Source organism: Triticum urartu, chromosome 5A (assembly GCF_056163025.1).
Source record: "Triticum urartu cultivar PI428250 chromosome 5A, HENAU_Tu73, whole genome shotgun sequence".
Taxonomy (NCBI): Eukaryota; Viridiplantae; Streptophyta; class Magnoliopsida; order Poales; family Poaceae; genus Triticum; species Triticum urartu.
The window spans coordinates 670,149,244-670,173,188 of record NC_141877.1 but is presented as its reverse complement, the minus strand read 5'-3'; the positions used below and the strand labels follow the sequence as shown (position 1 = coordinate 670,173,188).

Below are 23,945 nucleotides of genomic sequence, written 5' to 3'. Positions count from 1 at the left end.
TGAAACGGAGTTATAGTATCTCTACTCCTAAGGAAGGACTTGGTAGTCTCCGTTCCCTGATTTTATTTCGTCTGATTTATTTTCGCTGGTTTATTGTCGTCTCATCTCTCACCACCACCTCCTCACGTTGATTTTTTTCGCCCTCACAATAAAAAATTTCCAAATATTTTTAAACTTTCCTAACCAAACACGTTACAAACAGTAGGAACCGATAGCATGTTACCAAACAATAAAATTATGTTTCATAGCAATCAATTTCAAATCCTAACTTTTCTAATGCATCCATCCCTGCCTTTCCTAACAATGAGCGGACCACTCTGAGGGCCGAAGAAAATTGCAACTCGCTTTGGCAACTTCCGCGTCCGCTCAAAGCTCAAATCGTGCGTCCCCAAATCACGGTGGCCGAATTGATAGAAAATAGTACGGTCCTGGAAAACAAGGATCCACTTTCAAAAACCAATTGATACCACACGTCCTGACTCCTACCCCGCACCCCGCACCAAAGCTCTCGCGGCTTCGGGTTCGCCTGTGCGCCGCTGCCCAGCAGCTAGCCACCGACACGATCCCACGTTGCTGCCGTCGGCCGCCGCAAGACCGCCGTCGGCCGCGTCCATCCCCTCATCCACCTCCACCGCTTTGGCTTCCTCTCCTCCGCTCCATGGCCAACCCCATCTGTGTTCGCCGCCGGCCACCGCAGGAGCTCGACTACGATGAATGGCCGTCACAGGAGTTATAAATCAACTTGGATGATGTACATGCCCCTGTACATATGAGGTAAAAAGGACTGCAGCTCATGCCCGATATGTTATTCCCTTGATAAATACTGGTGTCATTTAATTGGATGGTACATAATCAGGCCTAATGATTGATTGTGCCTTACATATTTTATTATTCATGATTTCGTATTGTACACATACGCAAGTCACCCCTTTACATATTTTTCATGATATCGCTCATGGATGATACAATGTTTTCAGTTTCAAGCTAACTAGCTATACAGTTTTAGTGTTTGAGTTGTCTACTTTTAGCTATTCTTCGACAAACTTTACGAGTTACAGTTGCAACATTTGGCTTTACTTCTTCCTATTTTTGCAGTTTAAAATACTCACTGACACATTGTAGGAGATCCCATAGTCAGTTCCCTTTTCGGCTACCACTGTGGTCGAATTTGGCCATCTTCCTCGACTCTGTTCACCCACGGTGACCGCCGCTTTTTTCATTTTCCTTGATAGGCATAATCTCTATCGATATTTGCCGAACACAAACCGTCCGATTTTTTTTCATGTGGTCGAAGAAGCCTCTAACTAACCAAACTGACAATTATTATGGTTCAGAAGTATGAATATGACGTGCATAGTTTTGTTTGTCTTTATTTGTGTTGAGTATATATGTTATGTGTATATTGTGTATTGGACCCGCCTTCTAGTTTCTTATATAGTTGAGATTCGTGACCCATCTTTGTACATTATATATACGTGCCTATGCACGAAGAGCAATACATCGTGCAATTCACATATTCTACATGGTATCAGTTTTCGGGTTCTAACCCTAGCCTTCCGTCGCCGCCGCCGCCGCGCGCCTCCTCTGCGCCGCCGCCCGCCCGCCTCCCGCGCTGACCGCCGCCGCTGCCCCTCAGCCACCGCCGCCCTCGTGCCCCTTCGCGCCGGCCGCCGTTGTTTTCTTTCTGCCAAGCCGCGCCGTTGCTATCTCTTTGCCCAGCGCGCCCGATCCCATCGCCCGCCAGCCGCGTCCTGTTGGAACTCCCGCTGCTTGCGTTCATCGGATCGCCGACGTCCACTGGCACGTACGAGCTAAGAGCATCTCCAACAGAGGCGCTAAAAGTAGCCCGCGCTGGAAAAACGTCAATTTAACGCGCGGAGCATCTCCAACAGACGCTGCAAAAGCCAGCACGCTGTAAAATCCATCTAGCGTGCTGGGAATTTCTATATCGCACACGGGATATTTGGTGCGCGACGTACAGCGCGCTGGACAATTTGAAGCGCGAAGACCAGCTGCTCCGCTTCCTCTGCTCGTCCCGCCTCGAGCTCGCCGCTACAGCCCTTCCCTGCAGCGCGCCGCCGCCGGCCGCTGCCACTCCTCTGCGTGCTTGTCTCTGCTCGTCCTAGCACGGGGCGGAGCCGACGCTGCCCTTCTGCTCGCCGGCTGCAGCTCGCCGCCTCGAGTTCGCTGGCCGGGAGCGCGTGCCGGCCGGGAGCCGCCGTTGCCCTTCTCTAGCTTGCTCCAACGATTTAGAAGGGAAGCTAAAGCTAGCTAGCTCGCGTTTGCGATTCACAGCAAGCTTAGCTCGCGTGTGGTGGCCGGCGGAAGATGATTTGCAAGGTCAGCAAGTTAGCTTGCTCCAACCATTGGAGACCCAATTGCGTTTTTGTTTTGATCAGATGGACTTATTTGTAAATGTTTAGGAACCTGTTTGCTGTAGATATATTTGTGGCGCTTTATTTTTTAATGCGTCTGCTGGACTGCTGCGCGCTGTCCTCTGCGCGCTATATTTTTGTGCCTCTGCTGAACTGAATCGGCTACGGCACGCTAAAATTACTAAAATGGCGCTGTAAAATTATTTTAGCGCGCCGTTTTTTAGGCTTCTATTGGAGATGCTCTAAAAGCAAGCAAGTAACCTGCTGGAAGGATTCCCCACATGCACGTACAAGTCGCGTATAGATCAATCTTGCGGTCGCCAGCTGCACCCAATTCTGCCTGCCAGCCGCTCCACGCGAAGCCTCGATCGCCCGACGCCGCCGCTTATCAGTTTTTAGGTTTTTCGTTGCCGCCGCCGCCGCGTGTGCGCCATCGCCGTCACTGAAAGAGTCTTGGACTAAGGGGTTTTCGGGCATCCGGTCTGTTATTCATAGGCCGGACTGACGGGCTGTGAAGACATGAAGGCCGAAGACTATATCTAAGTCCGGATTAGACTTTCCTTGGCGTGGAAGGCAAGCTTGGCGACCGACTATGAAGATTCCTTTTTATATAACCGACTCTATGTAAACCCTAGATCCCTCGGTGTCTATATAAACCGGAGTGGTTAGTCCGAAAAGGATACATTCATTACCATAGTCATACAGGCTAGGCTTCTAGGGTTTAGCCATCACGATCTCGTGGTAAATCAACTCTTGTAACGCCCATATTCATCAATATCAATCAAGCAGGACCTGGGGTATTACCTCCATAGAGAGGGCCCGAACCTGGGTAAACATTGTGTCACCTGTCTCCTGTTACCATTGATCCTAGACGCACAGTTCGGGACCCCCTGCCCGAGATCCGCCGATTTTGACACCAACAACCGCCGCACACCTCGTCTGCGCCGCCGCCGCCCCTACCATCGGACCAGCGATGGCGTCCATCGGCCCGTCCGTCGCCAGCCCGTCCCAACTTGCCGCACGGCTCAGCTCCGCTGCCGCCTCTGGCGTACGTCGCCGCCCCATCGTCGGCGCTCTCCGGCCAATACATCGTCGCCCCGCCACCGACGCCGACTCTGCCCGTCGACCCCTTGCTATTCCGCGAGGCGTTCGACGCGCCCGTGTACGGGGCTCCCGGGTACTTGTGGGGGTTGTCAGCAGGCCCGCCGATTTTTTCGGCGGGTCATCCGGCCTACCCGGCACCGCAGTCGCAGCCAGGGGTGCTTCCCATACCGTCTGGAGAGTACCCACCGCCGCTGCCGAGCGGTGGCTACGGCCTCCCCATGGCGTCTCCGTCCCCCTCGCCGGCCCTGCCGCCGGCGCCCTGGGACCCGGTGCTCCTTCCCGCACTGCATGCCGCTCCTACGTCGAACAACTATATCGGAGGTGATGATTGGTACATGGACACCGGGGCTACGGCTCACATGTTTGCTCATCCTGGTAATCTTGCCTCCTTCACTCCCGTCACAACCGACCGCCGCATCATTGTCGGCGACGGTTCCACACTCCCTATCACACATGTCGGGCATACTTCTTTTCCTTCTAATTCAATGCCTATTACCTTGTCTAACATACTTGTGTCACCTCATCTTATTAAGAACCTTGTTTCCGTTCGTCGTTTAACTCGTGAAAATCCTGTTACTGTTGAATTTGACAAGCTTGGTTTTTGTGTTAAGGACGCTCGAATCAGGATGGTACTTCATCGTTGTAACAGCCTCGACGAGCTCTATCCGGTGCATTCGCCGTCCACCTCCACCATAGCACCGGTTGCTCTCCCCGCCGGCGTCGATCTCTGGCACGCTCGTTTGGTTCATCCCAACCCCATCACACTTCATCATATTCTTAAAAGTTTCAGTTTTAGTTGTCATAAGATAGAGGATCACACCTGTCATGCCCGTCGTGTCGGCAAACATGTTCGCCTCCCGTTTAATAACTCCACCACCATAGCTTCTTTTCCTTTTCAGTTGATTCATAGCGATGTGTGGACCTCTGCGGTTCCTAGTAATTCGGACTATTTATATTATCTGGTTATCCTTGATGATTCTTCTCATTATGTGTGGACCTTTCCTTTGCGCAGAAAGTCGGATGCACTCTCCAATTTGACGGCTTTTTGCTCCTATGTCAGCACGCAATTTGGGCGTGCCATCCTTGCTCTTCAGACTGACAATGCAAAAGAGTTCGACAACCTTGCTTTTCGCACTTCTCTGTCGCACCACGGCACAATTTTTCGTCTCACATGCCCGTATACTTCCCAGCAGAACGGTAGAGCCGAACGCGTCCTTCGCACTCTGAACGACTGCGTATGCACGCTCCTGATCCATGCTAATGTGTTGCCTCATTTCTGGCCGGACGCTCTCGCCACTGCTTCTCTTCTCCTTAACTTTCGCCCTTGCCGCCCACGGTGGAACTATGCACCTCACCATCTTCTCTTCGGTACGCCCCCATCTTATGATGGCTTGCATATTTTCGGGTGCCTTTGCTATCTTAGCACTGCCGACTCCGCTCCTCACAAACTCGCACCTCGTTCTGTCGCTTGCATCTTCATCGGCTACCCCTCCAACTCCAAGGGATATCGGTGCTACGATCCCGTCTCCCACCATGTGTTCACTGCCCGACACGTTTAATTTGATGAGCATGTGTTTCCGTTTCACCAGGTACCCCTGGTTGTTCCTCCCGCCACCGGTGACGCGGGCTCCTCGACGCTTCTCCCAGGGCGCTCGTGCGCCTCTTTTGGCCCGCCCCTGGCTTTGAGGTGCGCCCCCTCATGCGGCGCCTCCTACCGCCGTGGAGTTGGCCCCCGCGGTCCCCTCGGCGTCCGCGCCCCTCCCGGCGCCCCGCCCCCCGGGCGCCCGTGCCCCCCCCCCCCCCCCCGTCGCCTGTGCCCGGTCCGGTCACCCGCGCCCGTACGGGCGTTTTTCGCCCGAGCTCGCGCTACGCCTCGGATGACTACGTCCATGCGGCATCCACCTCTGAGCCGTCGCCGTTACCGTCCTCTGTTCGAGCCGCTCTTCGTGACCCTTCTGGATGGCTGCGATGCAAGAGGAGTTTGACGCCCTGTTGCGTAACCGGATGTGGCAGCTTGTTCCCCGTCCCCGGCATGCTAACGTGATTACCGGGAAGTGGGTATTTAAACACAAACTTTGTCCTGATGGTACCCTTGATCGCTACAAAGCGCGCTGGGTCGTTCGTGGCTTCCGACAGCGTGCTGGCATCGACTTCACCGACACCTTTGCTCCTGTCGTCAAGCCCAGCACGATACACACGGTTCTCCACCTTGCGGTCTCCCGTGCTTGGCCGGTGCATCAGATGGACGTCTCCAACGCCTTCCTCCATGGTCACCTCGAGTAGCAGGTCTTCTGCCAGCAGCCCACCGGGTTTGTGGACCCGGCGCTTCCCGACCACGTGTGCCTGCTTTCGCGGTCCTTGTACGGACTCAAGCAGGCTCCACGCGCTTGGTACCAGCGCATCACGGCGTTTCTCCACCAGCTTGGGTTTCGCTCTACCCGCTCGGACGCCTCGCTCTTCGTCTATCATCAGGGCTCTGACACGGCCTACTTGCTGTTCTATGTCGACGACATCATCCTTACGGCATGTACGACTGTCTCCTCAGTGAGCTCACGGCTCGTCTTCGTGCTGAGTTCGCCATCAAGGACTTGGGTCCTTTGCACTACTTCCTCGGTGTCGAGGTAGTGCGCCGTCCGGATGGCTTCTTCCTTCATCAGCGGAAGTACGCACACGAGCTCCTGGAGCGCGCCGGCATGCTTAACTGCAAGCCGCTGCTACGCTTGTTGATACGAAGGCCAAGCTTTCTGCCACGGATGGTTCTCCTGCTTCGGATGCTGCTTTCTATCGGTCTATCGTTGGTGCTCTCCAATACCTCACTCTGACTCGATCGGAAATCCAGTATGCCGTGCAGCAGGTGTGTTTTCATATGCATGCTCCTCGAGACGTTCACTGGGCTGCCGTCAAGCGGATTCTTCGATATATCTGTGGCACTATGGATCTTGGCGTCACGCTACACGCCTCCGCCGACACCGCCCTCACCGCCTACTCCGATGCAGACTGGGCGGGTTGCCCTGACACTCGTCGCTCCACTTCGGGCTATTGTGTCTACCTTGGACCCTCACTTATCTCGTGGTCATCCAAGCGGCAGCCTACGGTCTCTCGTTCCTGTGCTGAAGCTGAGTATCGTGCGGTGGCCAACGCCGTCGCCGAGTGTTCGTGGCTTTGCCGGCTACTTCAGGAGCTCTCTTGTCCTGTTGACCATGCCACGGTGGTCTACTGCGACAACGTCTCGGCGGTCTACCTCTCCGCTAACCCGGTGCATCATCGACGGACCAAGCATATTGAGTTGGATATTCATTTTGTTCGGGAACAGGTGACCCTTGGTCATATTAGTGTTTTACACGTCCCTACTTCCCAACAATTTTCCGATATTATAACCAAGGGCTTGCCTACGGCGTCATTTGAGGAGTTCCGGTCCAGTCTTTGCGTCAGCCGCGGTGCCGCTTCGACTGGGGGGGTGGGGGGTGGGGGTGTTGAGTATATGTGTTATGTGCATATTGTGTATTGGGCCTGCCTCCTAGTTCCTTGTATAGTTAAGGTCCGTGGCCCACCTTTGAACATCATATATACGTGCCTATGAGGCACGAAGAGCAACACATCGTGCAATTCACATATTCTACAATTTGCATATACTATTTTATGATTAGTCTTTTGTAATATAGTGCCGAAGAATCTCATACAGGAGCATCACATAGGTTTTTATTGCCAGGTATACTCCACCCCATGTTGGCAATACAATCTCTTTTATAATTGAAGATAGAGAAGTGTGAATAAGAAATTCGGTTGTGGTTGATGCATTTATCATCTCGCTTTTCTGGCCGTGGTTTACTACTAAAGTGTAAATATGTACTTGCCTGCCTGAATTTCTGATTATGCTTCTCCTTTCTGCAGTTTCAGAAAGCTTCGATGAGCTTAATTATGTCTGCTATAATGCTATTGCATTCAGATTGAGAATTCTGGTAAAAATGATATTTCGTAGATTTTTCAGTGAGTTACAGGGACTTGTAAGAGGTGATCATTTCTTTTGGCATTGACCTATGCTTGTGCAGTGTTCCGCAAAAGCTTGTGTTCTGTATCGAGCCACCCTAGCCATGCCTCCCCATCGATGGCAGGGTCTAGCGGCTGGTCGGATCCGCACGAGCCGTTGTGGCCCGTAGTCTTCTGCGGCCTGGACTGGCTTGACGTAGGGCGGCAGCTGGCATGCTTGCTTGCTGTTGTGATCGAGATCACGAGAGCGTCATGCTTGGAGCGCTCCTCCACTGAAGTAGCATAAAGGTACACTAATATCAGAGATGAAGTAAGTGAAGTTGGTAAGCACCAATAGATTATCTTTTATCAGAAGTATGGGAGTGCCAGTATGTAGGAAGTTTTTCTTAAAAGCATGAGGACGTACGATGTAGGAAGCAATTCATTTTATGATGCTACTACAGGCTCATGAGTCTCTAACTCTATATGTCATATGACTAACGGCTTAATTATGACAGTGAATTTTCTTTTCAATACTTTTACAAACTCAACTATAACACTAGGACGCCGCTTTTTTCATTTTCCTTCGACAGGCAAAATCTCTCCCCAATGTTAGCCAAACACAAACCGTCCGATTCTTTGCTTAACATTAGCAGACAATGCAAAATAACCAAGCTCGCAACATTCTAAAGCGATCTATTAGCTACTTCAACAGTCAACAGACGGAGAGAAGGAAGCAACATGTGATTTTCTCATACCAATCTATGCCCAAATTTTCTCGCGGCATTTGTGGTCAGCGGTGAGGATGAGCACCCACCCCTGCGCCTTGTTGTCGGCCTCCACGTTCGCCTGAGACAGTGCCTTGCGTTGGGTTGCCCATGGTCATGCCGAGCTCGAGCACCTCCTCGGGCACATCGACCACCTGATTCAAAGAAGGGGCGGGGAAGAGCAGGGGCGTGCGAGTTCCAGCGCCTCCGTGTCCCCCTCTGACGACGCCTAGCGTTGTGTCGCCCGCGAGTATGCCGAGCTCGAGGGCCTCCTCGGCCACTTCGGTGACCGGATTCTACGAGAATGCGACGAAGTGCAAGGGCTAGGAACCGCGTGCCGGCGGTGGGGGTGAAAGGGGAGGGGAGGCCTAAGGAGGTGGAGAGGGAGCTGGCGACCAAAGGAGAATGGGCAATGGTGGGGAGAAATGTGAGGGGCGGCTGGGAGGTAGTGTCGGGTGAGGGGGGCTAACAGAGAGTGATGGCGTCGACGTAATCGAGTGGACTAGAACTACTTATTTGAGGGAGTTTCTGATTATCCTTCTCTCATCTAAAAAAATTATTAGCCTTATCTCCTTGACGTGAGACATTTGAGCTGGGTCACCTTTTCTAAGTCATGCGTGAGTCCAACGCAAGCGTGCACAAGGATATACCACTCACTAGGTTTTAAAGAAAAAAACTATTAGAAAGTGACCAGAGAGATTGTGAGGGGCTAACTGAGATTGAGTGTGTGGTGTTGTCCAATCCAATTTTTTTAGATTCGCAAACAAATAAGGATTTTAAAAAACAAACCAATCCAATTTTTTTAGGTAAATTATCTGTGACGCTTGACCGACTTAGATATCGACCGGTCGCGCTCGCATGTCATGCTTGTCACATTCGTCACGTAGGACATGGGGTCCACGTGCACTGCTTCCTCTCGTATCTTCTAGAAGCGATGAGATCTGCTACACGGGCATGATCCACCATTCCCCACCTACGCTTCGCCGACTTTTGCCACCATGGGGCAGCAAGCTGGCACCATCACGACATTGCGTCTCCTTTCCTTCTCCAGCCAGCCTGGCTTGCCCTCTCCTCCCCGGCATGCCACCGGCATGCTCAACGTTGTGCATCTAAAACGAAGTCCTCCTCCCTCGACGCGGGTCTATGCGGGAGTTGATCTAGAAAATCCTGCTGTTATATGTAAAAAAACAGGTGACATGAAATAAACAAGAACTATGTAGTTCACAAAGTCCAATTTGAAATGTGTAATATGAGATTCTAATATAATGGCTAGCCTCTAACACTCCTTGAACATGCACTGAAAACTAATGTTTTCTTCTTGATTTCTAAACTGGTGGAAACCCCTATTTACAAAAATATTTTCATAGAATATGTAGTGATTCTTTTGTGAGACTGATAGTATATTGCTTCTTATGCTTGATGGTTAATTTCTTGGCATCCTTTTTATCCCCTTATTATTCTGAGTGGTCATATTTATGTTTACTACACCTTATTTGGGTTACGACAAGAAGAACCTGGATCACTATATTATTTATTTCCCTTATGCAGAATAACTCCGGGTGCTTGATTCGGTCCCTGAAGAAATAAAAACAATATAACAGTGATGTCGGGGTTGAAAAGGTTTTACAAAAACTAGCAAGTCTTCCTTCATTGCCACGCAAGTACTTCTCTTACATTTCCAGAGATATAGAGTATATACTATCTCTACTTCCTGGTCAATTTGAAAGATTAATTCGAAGTGGATAATTCAGTCTTTTTATTGAATAGTGGGCATCGAGCAATGTTTCAGCAAACAAATCTAGGTAGCCATCTCTTGACAAAATATTAATGTAGCCACCAATCACACATAGAAGGTTTATCTGCAAACACTGGTGTATTCAAAGGCTAATAAAAATGCAGAAAGATGAAATAAGAGAACAAGAGCCGCAACTGTCACTACTCCCGTGATATGCTTTCATCATGTTGATCCATATTTATATTGATATTCCGAATTCGTCCACCTGCATGCTACCAAAACATAAATATGACCACATAATAGTTTGTTCGTTTTAGTGGACAGCATTGGAGATGCCCTAAGATCCTTTATTTTCAACTTTTCATTTTCTTACTCATTTCTATCATTAGACTCACTTTTACTTTTATTCTCTTTCCTTTCACATGATTATTTAACATTGACATGGGGGAATTGCATAATGTATTCTCTCCAGTGGAGTCTATATATACCATTCTTCAGACAGTGGAACAGGTGGGTAGATCCAAACTACAGGTGCAAAGCATGCTTATATGCCAATATACTGAATACATTTCATGCAGTGAAGTACAAGAACAAATATATTCTTCAAGGCTCAAAGCATGCATGCTCCTGAGAAGTAGAATTTTTTTTTTGTACTATCTTGCATGTATAGAATGATTATTTTGGTTATACCTCACTGACAAATGAAAAAAGATATTGAACATTGCAATATGGGGTATTTTCGTCCTTCCTTTTATTAGGTTATAATATGGTCATGGACATAATTTTGAAAATTACAAGACGGTATTATTTTCATAAGCCCGTAGCAACACACGGGCACTCTACTAGTATCATAGACGGGCCACATGTGTAGTGGATGGTGGGCTAGCGGGAGAGATTAGTATAGCCTAGCTTGGTGGGTGGACGTGTGGGGTTGCTGCTCATGTAACATGTAATCACCTAACGTGGATGGCTCTTTACCCCATTCTCTTATTTAATACTTCCTCCATTTCTAAATACAAGTCTTTTTAGATATTCTAATATAAACTATATACGAATCAAAATGAGTGAATCTACACTCTAAAATACATCTATATACATTTTTTTTGCGGGTATGTAGTCACTAGTAGAAAAAGGGCTTGCAGTCCCGGTTCATAAGGGCCTTTAGTCCCGGTTCTTGAACCGGGTCTAAAGGGTCGATACTAATGCCCTGACTGCCTGGAGGTCCACCTTTAGTCCCGGTTGGTAACACCAACCGGTACTAAAGGTAATTTTCTGATATATTTTTTTTGAATTTTTTTGAATTTTTTTTATTTTCAAATTTCTGATTTATTTTAACCTCTAATCTCTAATCACCCCTCTCATCACTACTCAATTTAATCTCTAATCACCCCTCATCATTCCAAATCATCTAACTTCCCAGACGGTCACCCATCCTCCCACTCCCCCAGCCTGAGCACGCTTAACTTCCAGGTTCTATTCTCCCTTGTTTCCAAGTCTGCACTCGTTGTTTTCCTGACAATAGTAAGATGTTAATCCTATTAACCCTCAGGATTTTAGCTTGAGCATGAAGTCACACATTTCACTGTTTGAGTTTGAAACTATTGTTCTAAAAAACAATAATTATTTAGTAACACTAATATTTCTTGAATAAGTAGTTTGACCATTGTTTGACCATAGTTTGACCAGATTTGACCAAAATTCAAAAAAACTGAAATAATTATTTAATAACACTAATATTCTTGAATAATTATTTAGTAACACTAATACTTCTTGAATAAGTAGTTTGACCATAGTTTGACCAGATTTAATGAAAATTTAAAAAAAACTGAAATTTGAGCATAACTTTTTTTCTTTTTGGAATTTGAGGATTCTACAAATTTGCAAATCGGATGTAACTTTTCGAGTAGATGATTTTTCATATAAAAAACTTTTTAATCCGAGTTCGTATGCAAAAGTTATGCCCATTTTACAAATTCCAGAGAGATTTTGTAAATAAAGTCGAAATTCATATTTGTAAATTTTCCCAACAACTAGACCACATATTACATGGGAAACTTATTTTATTTTATTTTTTTGACATTTCCATCATTTTCTTTTGTTTTTTCTAAAACTGAAAAGGCGGTCCACAAGGGGGGGGAGTGTTTGAAAATTGGACCTCTAGTACCGGTTCATGCCATGAACCGGTACTAATGCCTCAAAGTCCATTAGTCCCGGTTGGTGCCACCAACCGGGACTAATGGGCATCGCACCCTTTAGTCCCGGTTCGTGGCATGAACCGGGACTAAAGGGTTCAAGTGAACCGAGACTAATGCCTTAGCCGCACGAACCGGGACTAATGCACCCATTGGTCCCGGTTCTGGACTGAACCGGGACTAATGGGGTTACCCGGCCTGGACCAAAGCCCCCTTTTTCTACTAGTGAGTCTATGTAGAAATTTATGAAAGACTTATATTTAGGGACGGAGGAAGTAGTTGCTAGCTGAGGCTTCAGCGGCACTAACGTGCACTGTACATGTACGGGTGCCCGTGCCATGCTACGAAAAGGTCATCTATTTAACGGCAATTGCACGGATGTGTTGTTTCAAATATACAGTACAATTCACGACGGAAGAAGTCGTTTGGGCAGCTGAGCAGGCTGAGAAATGAGTGAGTACACACACTCGTGCATATTTGAGACATAGGCGGGCCACATGTGATTCTAGTCACTAGTAACCGGTGCCACTTGGACCTGACATGTTAATCAGCACTGGTAGAAAAAGAGCCTATAGTCTCAGTTTGTAAGGGCCTTTAGTCCCGGTTTAGGAACCGGGACTAAAGTGTCGGTAATAATACCTCCCCCCTTTAGTCCCGGTTCAATCCAGAACCGGGACTAAAGGCCCTCCACGTGGGCAGTGCGCAGAGCCCAGTCAGGAGACCCTTTGGTCCCGGTTGGTGGTGTTGGGGAACGTAGCAGAAATTCAAAATTTTCCTACGTGTCACCAAGATCTATCTATGGAGAGACTAGCAACGAGGGGAAGGAGAGTGCACCTACATACCCTTGTAGATCGCTAAGCGGAAGCGTTCAAGTGAACGGGGTTGATGGAGTCGTACTCGTCGTGATTCAAATCACCGATGATCAAGTGCCGAACGCACGGCACCTCCGCGTTCAACACACGTACAGCCCGGTGACGTCTCCCAAGCCTTGATCCAACAAGGAGAGAGGGAGAGGTTGAGGAAGACTCCATCCAGCAGCAGCACAACGGCGTGGTGGTGATGGAGGAGTGTGGCAATCCTGCAGGGCTTCGCCAAGCACGACAGAAGAGGAGGGAGAGAGAGATGCAGGGCTGCACCAACGAGAGATCGAATCGCGTGTCTTATGGGCAGCCCTAGGCCTCATATATATAGGGAAGGGGAGGGGCTGCGCCCCCTCTAGGGTTCCCACCCCCTAGGGGGGCGGCATCCCTAGATGGGGATCAAGGATGGCGGCCAAGAGGGGGAGAGGAGAGGGAGGCGCACCAATATGGGCCTTAAGGCACATATCCCTTAGGGTTTGCCCCCTTTCCACCTCTTAGGCGCCATGGGCCCTTGTGGGAGGCGCACCAGCCCACTAAGGGGCTGGTCCCTCACCACTCTTAGCCCACGCAAGCCTCCGGGGTTGGTGGCCCCACTTGGTGGACCCCCGGGACCCTCCCGGTGGTCCCGGTACATTACCGATAAACCCCGAAACTCTTCCGGTGACCAAAACAGGACTTTCCATATATAAATCTTTACCTCCGGACCATTCCGGAACTCCTCGTGACGTCCGAGATCTCATCCGGGACTCCGAACAACATTCGGTAACCACATATAAACTTCCTTTACAACCCTAGCGTCATCGAACCTTAAGTGCGTAGACCCTACGGGTTCGGGAGACATGCAGACATGACCGAGACGTTCTCCGGTCAATAACCAACAGCGGGATCTGGATACCCATGTTGGCTCCCACATGTTCCACGATGATCTCATCGGATGAACCACGATGTCAAGGACTTAATCAATCCCGTATACAATTCCCTTTGTCTAGCGGTACGATACTTACCCGAGATTCGATCGTCGGTATCCCGATACCTTGTTCAATCTCGTTACCGGCAAGTCTCTTTACTCGTTCCGTAACACATCATCCCGTGATCAACTCCTTGATCACATTGTGCACATTATGATGATGTCCTACTGAGTGGGCCCAGAGATACCTCTCCGTCACACGGAGTGACAAATCCCAGTCTTGATTCGTGCCAACCCAACAGACACTTTCGGAGATACCCGTAGTGTACCTTTATAGCCACCCAGTTACGTTGTGACGTTTGGCACACCCAAAGCACTCCTACGGTATCCGGGAGTTGCACAATCTCATGGTCTAAGGAAATGATACTTGACATTAGAAAAGCTTTAGCATACGAACTACACGATCTTGTGCTATGCTTAGGATTGGGTCTTGTCCATCACATCATTCTCCTAATGATGTGATCCCGTTATCAACGACATCCAATGTCCATGGTCAGGAAACCGTAACCATCTATTGATCAACGAGCTAGTCAACTAGAGGCTTACTAGGGACATGGTGTTGTCTATGTATCCACACATGTATCTGAGTTTCCTATCAATACAATTCTAGCATGGATAATAAACGATTATCATGAACAAGGAAATATAATAATAATCAATTTATTATTGCCTCTAGGGCATATTTCCAACAGGTGGCACCAACCGGGACCAATAGGCATCCACGCGTCAGCACTTCTGTGGCTGGGGTTTTTGTTTTTTTTTGAAAGGGGGGGGGGGTTTGGGGGTTTGGGGGGGTTAATTTAGGTGTTTCATATATTGTGTTAGCTAGTTATAATTAATAGAGAGAAGTGTCCTCTGTTATGTCCGTGCTTGGTCGACGCTACGTACTATACATACGTAAGAGCGTAGCTGGCAGGACCTTTATACTGCTTCGGAGGCATGCCGTCTTTTTCGTGCAAACGTTGCAGGTCCTCTCGTGCCTCGGGTGTATCTTTTGTCTTCCCATACACGCCCAAGAAGCCTAGCAGGTTCACGCAAAGGTTCTTCGTCACGTGCATCACGTCGATTGAGGAGCGGACCTCTAGGTCTTTCCAGTAGGGTAGGTCCCAAAATATAGATTTCTTCTTCCACATGGGTGCGTGTCCCTCGGCGTCATTCGGAACAGCTAGTCCACCGGGACCCTTTCCAAAGATTACGTAGTGTAAATCATTGACCATAGCAAGCACGTGATCACCGGTGCGCATGGCGGGCTTCTTCCGGTGATCTGCCTCGCCTTTGAAATGCTTGCCTTTCTTTCGACATTGATGGTTGGTCGGAAGAAACCGACGATGGCCCAGGTACACATTCTTCCTGCATTTGTCCAGGTATATACTTTCAGTGTCATCTAAACAGTGCGTGCATGCGTGGTATTCTTTGTTTGTCTGTCCTGAAAGGTTACTGAGAGCGGGCCAATCGTTGATGGTCACGAACAGCAACGCCTTAAGGTTAAATTCCTCCCGTCTATGCTCATCCCACGTACGTACACTGTTTCCATTCCACAGCTGTAAAAGTTCTTCAACTAATGGCCTTAGGTACACATCAATTTCGTTGCCGGGTTGCTTAGGGCCTTGGATGAGAACTGGCATCATAATGAACTTCCGCTTCATGCACATCCAAGGAGGAAGGTTATACATACATAGAGTCACGGGCCAGGTGCTGTGATTGCTGCTCTGCTCCCCGAAAGGATTAATGCCATCCGCGCTTAAAGCAAACCATACATTCCTTGGGTCCTTTGCAAACTCATCCCAGTACTTTCTCTCGATTTTTCTCCACTGCGACCCGTCAGCGGGTGCTCTCAACTTCCCATCTTTCTTTCAGTTCTCACTGTGCCATCGCATCAACTTGGCATGCTCTTCGTTTCTGAACAGACGTTTCAACCGTGGTATTATAGGAGCATACCACATCACCTTCGCAGGAACCCTCTTCCTGAGGGGCTCGCCATCAACATCACCAGGGTCATCTCGTCTGATCTTATACCGCAGCGCACCGCATACCGGGCATGCGTTCAGATCCTTGTATGCACCGCGGTAGAGGATGCAGTCATTAGGGCATGCATGTATCTTCTCCACCTCCAATCCTAGAGGGCATACGACCTTCTTTGCTGCGTATGTACTGTCGGGCAATTCGTTATCGTTTGGAAGCTTCTTCTTCAATATTTTCAGTAGCTTCTCAAATCCTTTGTCAGCCACAGCATTTTCTGCCTTCCACTACAGCAATTCCAGTACGGTACCGAGCTTTGTGTTGCCATCTTCGCAATTGGGGTATAACCCTTTTTTGTGATCCTCTAACATGCGATCGAACTTCAGCTTCTCCTTTTGACTAATGCATTGCGTCCTTGCATCGACAATGACCCGGCGGAGATCATCATCATCGGGCACATCGTCTGGTTCCTCTTGATCTTCAGCAGCTTCACCCGTGGCAGCATCATTGGGCACATCGTCTGGTTCCTCTTGATCTTCACCAGCTCCCCCCGTTGCAGCATCACCGTATTCAGGGGGCACATAGTTGTCATCGTACTCTTCTTCTTCGCCGTCTTCCATCATAACCCCTATTTCTCCGTGCCTCGTCCAAACATTATAGTGTGGCATGAAACCCTTGTAAAGCAGGTGGGAGTGAAGGATTTTCCGGTTAGAGTAAGACCTCGTATTCCCACATTGAGTGCATGCACAACACATAAAACCATTCTGCTTGTTTGCCTCAGCCGCATCGAGAAACTCATGCACGCCCTTAATGTACTCGCGGGTGTGTCTGTCACCGTACATCCATTGCCGGTTCATCTGCGTGCATTATATATAATTAAGTGTCCAAATTAATAGAAGTTCATCATCACATTAAAACCAAAGTGCATACATAGTTCTCATCTAACAACATATAGCTCTCCAGAGCATCTAATTAATTAAACCATACATTGAAACTATGTAAAACATTTCAATGCGAAAACAAATGCGATCATAATCGCAACCAAGGTAACAATTGATCCAACGGCATAATGTTACCAAGCCTCGGTATGAATGGCATATTTTCTAATCTTTCTAATCTTCAAGCGCATTGCATCCATCTTGATCTTGTGATCATCGACGACATCCGCAACATGCAACTCCAATATCATCTTCTCCTCCTCAATTTTTTTTATTTTTTCCTTCAACAAATTTTTTCCTTCAACAAAGAGTCGGTTGGCATTTCCGATTCACATACATCCTAGATAAATAAAATCTATGTCACGTTGGTCGGCATAATTTTCATAAACAATAAATGAACCAATAGTTATAAAGATAATATACATACCAAATCCGAATCATAGACAGGACGAGGGACGACGGGGGCGGATACCAAAACCATCGCACTATATAAGATGCAATAATAAATGTAAGAAAATGATACAAGTATCTATCTAAACATACAAGTAAGAATATTTTTCCTTTCAGAAAAAAGATAAGAACAAGAGGCTCACCACGGTGGTGTCAGTGATGAGATCGGCGCGGGTGATTGACGGCGGTGAAGACGGGGACGGGGCGTGACGGACCGCTAAATCTAGACAAATCTCGAGGAAAATGGAGCTTGGAGGTCGAGCTTCGAGAGGAGAAAGCTTAAGTAGTGTGGCTCGGGCATTCCATCGAACACCTCATGTGCATAGGAGGTGAGCTAGAGCACCACAAAGCCCTCTCCCCCTCGGCCAGAAAAAACAGAGCACTGTGCTCTGCTCTTGCGCGAGGGGGTATATATAGGCACCTCATTGGTCCCGGTTGGTGGCATGAACCGGGACTAAAGGGGAGCCTTTGGTCCCGGTTCAAGCCACCAACCGGGACCAATGGTGGTGCGCCAGGAGTGAGGCCCATTGGTCCCGGTTCATCCCACCAACCGGGACCAAAAGGTCCAGACGAACCGGGACCAATGGCCCACGTGGCCCGGCCGGCCCCTTGGGCTCACGAACCGGGACCAATGCCCATATTGGTGCCGGTTCTACACTGAACCGGGACTAATGGGCTGAGCCGGCCTGGACCATAGCCCTGTTTTCTACTAGTGCAGCCAGTTTTGGAGGAGATGTTTAAGCGAAATATACTGTGGTTATTCCACCTTTACATTTGGTACATTGCTGTAGTAAAACAGAGAAAAGGTGCAGCATGTCCAGCTAGACCTCAGCACCTGGCTGACAGTGAATAACCAGCTAATCCCTAGCGCTGCATCCGTTCATATGCATGCATCCATGTGCTAACAGACGGTGCAGGCGCTGTACGCCCGATGAAACCTACAGTATTTGCCGCGTGCGGGTCGCGTCACTTGCCGTGCACAGCAGGGGGGTACGTACGGCTGAATTGAACAAATAATGGAGGAGGAGGCTGATCGATCGGGTTCGTCCAAGACATGCATATATGTCACGGTCCAAGGAGGAAGAAAGGACATGCATGAATGCATGCATGTCGAGCCTTCCCTGTGCATATCATTATCAAGTACTACAACGTACGGAAAACAATACGTAGTACGTCTTTCTTCTTTCCTAATGAAATTCCATCAAGAGACGTCTTATCGTGCAACAGTAGAGTGAAAGCGCGTCACATGCATGCATGCATTTATGTGTATGTATAGTGATGGGACACGAAAATGGCAGTGAATCAAGCAACATGCATGCATGATACGGTTGGCGCCGGCCCGGTGGATCCACCCAGCAATTACGTTGCAATTGTAGAATGCAAGTGGATGGTGCAGGTCGGTGCCGATCCCGGTCAGGGTCAGAGCGATGGAAAAGGCAGCAGCTGGCTGGCTGGTACGGGTGATTTGTAAGGATGCGCCGCCCGTGAACACTCGGGTTTTGTTGGCTTCCCCGGCAGGCAGGGTCACCACGATCGACGCCAGAGGGGTGAAAGGCGGACGTGCCGGAGCAGCCCCATCTCGCCGCGCCGGCCTGGAAAGAGGAAAGGTCACCTTCAAGATATGGGGTGACTGTGGTCATCTTCTTCCGGCCGGATCGAACTAATTTGTACGCATGCATGCTCAAAACGGTATAGGTACAGGGAATTACATCAGAAATATATATACCATGTATACTGGTATAGTATACGTACATAACCCACGTTTCTCAATCTGAATGACGGGCCCCTTTACAAAGAAATGATCATCTTGAAAACCCTACTCATAGGACCTTGTTATAGTAAGTGATCAGAACCTGCCCAAAGTGGCGGATAGCCGATTCAGCTCTTTATCGGTACGAAAGTAAGGTAGTCTGAGTACGACACTTGAACTTACGATTCCCATATGATAGCGGACACCCCTTGCTTTTGCGCGATACATCAAAGGTTGCTATGCAACGTCGTACTGAAATCGTATTGGATATATCGTACCTATAGCATCCCTCGTAATCACGTTGCAATAAACACCGATGGATCATTTTGCTCGGTTTGACGTACGTTGTTCTTGACGTTGCAACAAAGATTAAATGGCAGGACATACCAGGGTCTGAACCTAGACACATTGTGTGTTTTATCTCACCGAAGGTGACTGATGTGATCCTACATGTGGTCTCTACACCCCATTTTCTAGATGTGCATTTCCTCGGATAAACAATCAACGGAAATTAATCAACAATACATGTAAAGTGGGTAGTGTTAATTAAGGGCATGTTTGGCATGGCTTCACTCCATCAAAATCAGCTTCACTTCATCAAATCCACTTTGGAGCGGTTCCACCTAGGAGTTGCATCTCCACCATAGAGCACTTTATCATGTTTGGCTTCCAGCTTGCTCCAGGTAAAAGAATGGAAATCTTTAGTGGTAAAAGTCTATTGGGGGCTGCATGACGTGGAGAGATGAAATGAAGGGATATTCACTTACCAATGGCAGTTGTGGGTACCTTTCCCCCAACTCAAAGAGGACTTTTCAAACTGAAGTTTTCTTAGCACCCCCGAAGAGAATCATGGGAGTTGTACTATATATTCTAGGTTTTTTTTTGTACAGCGAGACATCGTGGAGTTGTCCCGTTTGGCTTGCCTTCTTAGAGCGGGGCTGAATTTTAGGGAGAGCAGGGCAGTCCCAAACATGTCCTAAGTTAGGAAAGGAATTTGGTGAAGTAATTAAGACAAATTTCTAATTTGGCTTTCTAGTCCCGCAATTGCTTGTTTGCATGCCTCCGTAGGAATTAAATTCAGTGAATAATTGTATTTTTCATATTTTTATTTGATTGAAATTGTAATTTGCATACATTCAGTCTAGCGGGCCTAGTATGGCATAGTCGGGATCTAGCTCAAGTGCTTATCTGATCAAGACTCCACCTTAGGTCATACTCCAGAGTGAGAGCATCTCCGGAAGATGGTATAAACGATCGTCTATATGAGATTTACACCATGACACAGGAAATTAAGCAACTAAGTTTGGCATGCAAACAGACATCATGTTATCATAATAGAACTAGTTACATTTTGGATATTGATTGGGGTACTATATGTTAGTAGTATAAAGATGGAGAACTTTTGTTACTAGTACTAACTATCATGAAGCATGTTTTCATCTTGGTTGGTAAATCTTGAAAAAACATAAATTTTGGGAGTTGAATGGTGTTTGAAGAAAATGGAGAAATTTTCCTACTCCTAGTTAACAGGGCTCACATATTTCTCGATTTGACATTTTAAACTTTTGTTCATTTAGAACAATTTGACATTTTAAAGTTGGTTGTGCATCCAACAAGTGGGCCACATGTAAACAAGTAGGCCACACCATCAAGTGGGCCACATGTAAACATGGGCCACAAAATCCATCCCTGCTACCTAGTCCTGGCCATGGGCAGCCCGGCCCGGACAGCCCAACCCGACCCGGCCCGAAAAAGCCTGACCCGACCTTGCCCACAGGCCGGGCATGGGCCGGGCTAGGCCCGGGCCTAGATTTTGAGCCCGGCGGCTGGGTCGGGCCAGGCCCAGGCCCGTCGTTTTCACCATTTAAGGAAGAGGCCCGGCCCATGGCCCAAGGCCCGACGGTCTTTTAGCGTGATGGGCTGGGCTCGGGCCCGATTTTTAGGCCTGACGGCAAGGCCGGGCTCGGTCTGGTTTTTTGCATCGGGCTTTGGTAGGCCCGGCCCGAAGCCCCGCCCGGCCCGACAGATGCCCAGGTATACTGCTACCCCATCTGCTTTCCCTGGAAAACAATGAATCGCGACTATTTCTAAAAAATGTTCCTAGAAAACTATTTCTCAAAAAAAAAAACCGCGGAATCACACCTTGGCACTTGCATGGCTACATACTAGCTGATACCCTACTCCACATACACTATATTTTGTTGGACATAAGCCAGGACCATTCAACATCGCAATGTGCATACACTTACATCAACCAAGCTTATTGTATTATTCCAAAAAACGATGAAATCAGCTTCAAATTTAGACAAGAAATGAAATTAGCTTGTGTTATAGTAGTACTAAGTAAAGTACACGCATGGATTATGAAAAAGCGAGCAAGGTACGAATGAATGAATATTCTGCAAATTACATTTCATCAAACAAATACACAAGTGTTACACATGCTTAATGAAATTACTGTTCAAGCACACGCGCGCGCGCGCCCAATCGTATTTATCTCTTGTAGTACACAGCCAAACTAGGACAAATTAATCTCACCAAAGCAGTGCATATAAATTAACACACGCAAAAAGAACTACTTAACAACCGACCGATTATTGCATGATGAAATCAAATTTGGAATGAACAACTAAAATAACATACATGCATACATGCACTGACGATGCATGCATGCGCTGAGTGATGGACGATTTGCTGGAGTGTAACTGATGAACTAAGCGCACTGGAAGCCCTTGGGGGCGGTCTTGCCGCAGTAGTTGAGGAGGAGGCTGAGCTTGACGGGGATGTTGAGGACGATGCCGAGGACGTTGGCCTTGAGCGCGGTGCAGAGGCACACGGCGGCCTCGAGGTCGGCCAGGCCGCCGAGGAGGCTGCAGCACTTGTCGCCGCCGCCGCTGGGGGGCTTGCCGACGCCCACGTTCACCAGGCCCAGCACGTTGGCGCAGGCGCCCAGCTTCAGTGTGTCCGTGGGGCACGACGTGCCGCCTGACGAAGGAGGTGGGCACGGCGTCGTAGACGGCGATGGTGGGGGCGGGGACGGGGAGGCCGGCGGCGGGGTTTGGTGCTTGCAGCTGCCGCAGGCATCGCCGGCGAGGAACGTGTTGGCCACCAGCAGCGCCAGCAGGCACGCCGCCGAGAAGGTCCTGGACGCCATTGCTGCCGGCTAGCTAGTAGGTACTGCTGGTGAGAGTGAGCTAGGAGGGTTTAAGTGTGTCTAATGAAGGAAGCTAGCAAGGTGTGGGTGGTTTATATAGACCGGCCGGAGACGGCGTGTATGTGTGTATCACGCATGTGATTTGGTTGGTGACGGCCGGTGTAGGGTACCCTGCACTGCATGGGCCATGCATGCATACATGCATGTGAAGGAGGGGGTCGCACCTCTCCTAGCTGGCACATTAAGAGCCCCGTTGGAGCCTAGTGAAGGACAGGAATACGTGGCTCACATCGCATCGTCCATATGTGTAACCTCTTTGGTTTGTCTCAAACCTTTAGCTAGCTCAGGACGTATCTGTCAATGTACCAAGTACTTCAGCAGTAATACGCCGATGCATGATGGTGTCCGTCCAGAGATTGATTCTCAAACCTAGCTAAAGCCTTAACAGAAGTCATTTCGGTTGTCAGGAAGTCTAAGCACAAGCCGTAACAGGAGTTATTTACTGAAAACCACCACATTTGGAGTTAGGGTAACAACTTGATACCACATTTGAGCCAGGGCACAAAAAATCATCAATTTTGTGCCTAACCAGTAACACGGAGCACTGATGGTCTCATAAGCTCGCGAAAACAGTTGTTCTGACATCTTGGGCCCACATTTCGGGCTGACGTGGCGAAGACCAAAACTTTGACCGACTGATGTGGCAAATGCTATGCGGGCCCCGCCTGTCAATGAGTAAAATGGTCATCTTCTTCACATCTATTTCTATGGGGCATTTCATCAAACAGCTTTCCGGCGGCCAGCGGGGAGCTCATTCTTGCAGGCATGCCCATGAGCTTGGAGCAGATGGACCACTCGATGCGGCGAGCCCACACACGAGCTGGCAGCACTCGCTCCCGAGCTATGTGCCAGCCTGTCTGTTCATGGACTAAGCACAGCCAACATGTCCACCTCCCGACCACGAACGCACGCGCCAGTGAGGCGGCGGCAGCCGGAGCACAAGGCAGCGAGCGGTGCTCAGGGGAGGACGCGCGGAGGAGCTAGGTGACCTTGAGCCGACCACCCGCGCGGTACTCGCCCTGCACCGCGCCCACCACGCGTCCATGGCCTCCCCGTTGTAGATGGCCGCCAGGATGCCAATGGCGCACTCGTGGCCACGGCCGGACAAGCCCTCCATGGCACACGCCCGCACGGGCACAGCCGGAGCCTCCCTGGGCAACGCCGAGGCGTCGCCAGCCGCCGTGCACAGCAATTCCAGCGCCGCCAGCGCGTGCTCCTCCGCGGACGTCGGGGCCGTCCTTCCTGCGCCGCACCTAGTCGCCGGGGACGAGCGTGCTGCTCCCCATGATGGCCCCAGCCGCTGCACGTGGACGCCAAAGCCGAGGAAGAACGGCGCGGCCGACGACTGCTCGGGAACGGGTCCGGCGAAGGGAGGCGGGGATCTAGTGGTCGATTAAGAGGGGAAGGAGGCGGCCGACGGGATCTGGTGACCAGAGGCAGTAGTGGGGACGCGCCGCGCGGCTCCCTCGCTGGATCAGGCGACGGGGCGGAGAGGAAGGGGAAGTTAGCCCTCCGGCCTCCACTACCCAGCGGCGGCATACGGTGAAAGAGAGAGACTAGGAGGAAGAAGAAAAAAGATGGGAGGCTGACAGGTTGGACCCATGTCCAGCTTGGCATATTTGTCCACGTATGCATGCCAACTCAGCCTGACTGGTGGACCCAACCTGT

At 49.2% G+C, this 23,945-nt stretch overlaps 1 protein-coding gene and 1 long non-coding RNA gene across 2 annotated transcripts; one reads left to right on the top strand and one right to left on the bottom strand.

The window, feature by feature from the left end:
* The first annotated feature begins 321 nt into the window (after positions 1-321).
* On the top strand, positions 322-4,452 carry LOC147973951 (uncharacterized). Its single transcript, XR_015603711.1, has 2 exons — positions 322-774; positions 4,091-4,452. It is a non-coding gene; the product is annotated as an uncharacterized LOC147973951 (long non-coding RNA).
* Positions 4,453-21,450: 16,998 nt separating this feature from the next.
* LOC125511565 (putative lipid-binding protein AIR1B) lies at positions 21,451-22,297 on the bottom strand. The gene has a single exon (XM_048676973.2). The coding sequence runs from the start codon at positions 22,215-22,217 to the stop codon at positions 21,777-21,779; it is 441 nt and encodes a 146-aa protein (XP_048532930.1). The 5' UTR covers positions 22,218-22,297; the 3' UTR covers positions 21,451-21,776.
* Positions 22,298-23,945: the final 1,648 nt, after the last annotated feature.

Coding starts and splice junctions, on each gene's coding strand:
- LOC125511565 (XM_048676973.2), bottom strand. CDS start 22,217: ATGGCGTCCAGGACCTTCTCGGCGGCGTGCCTGCTGGCGCTGCTGGTG.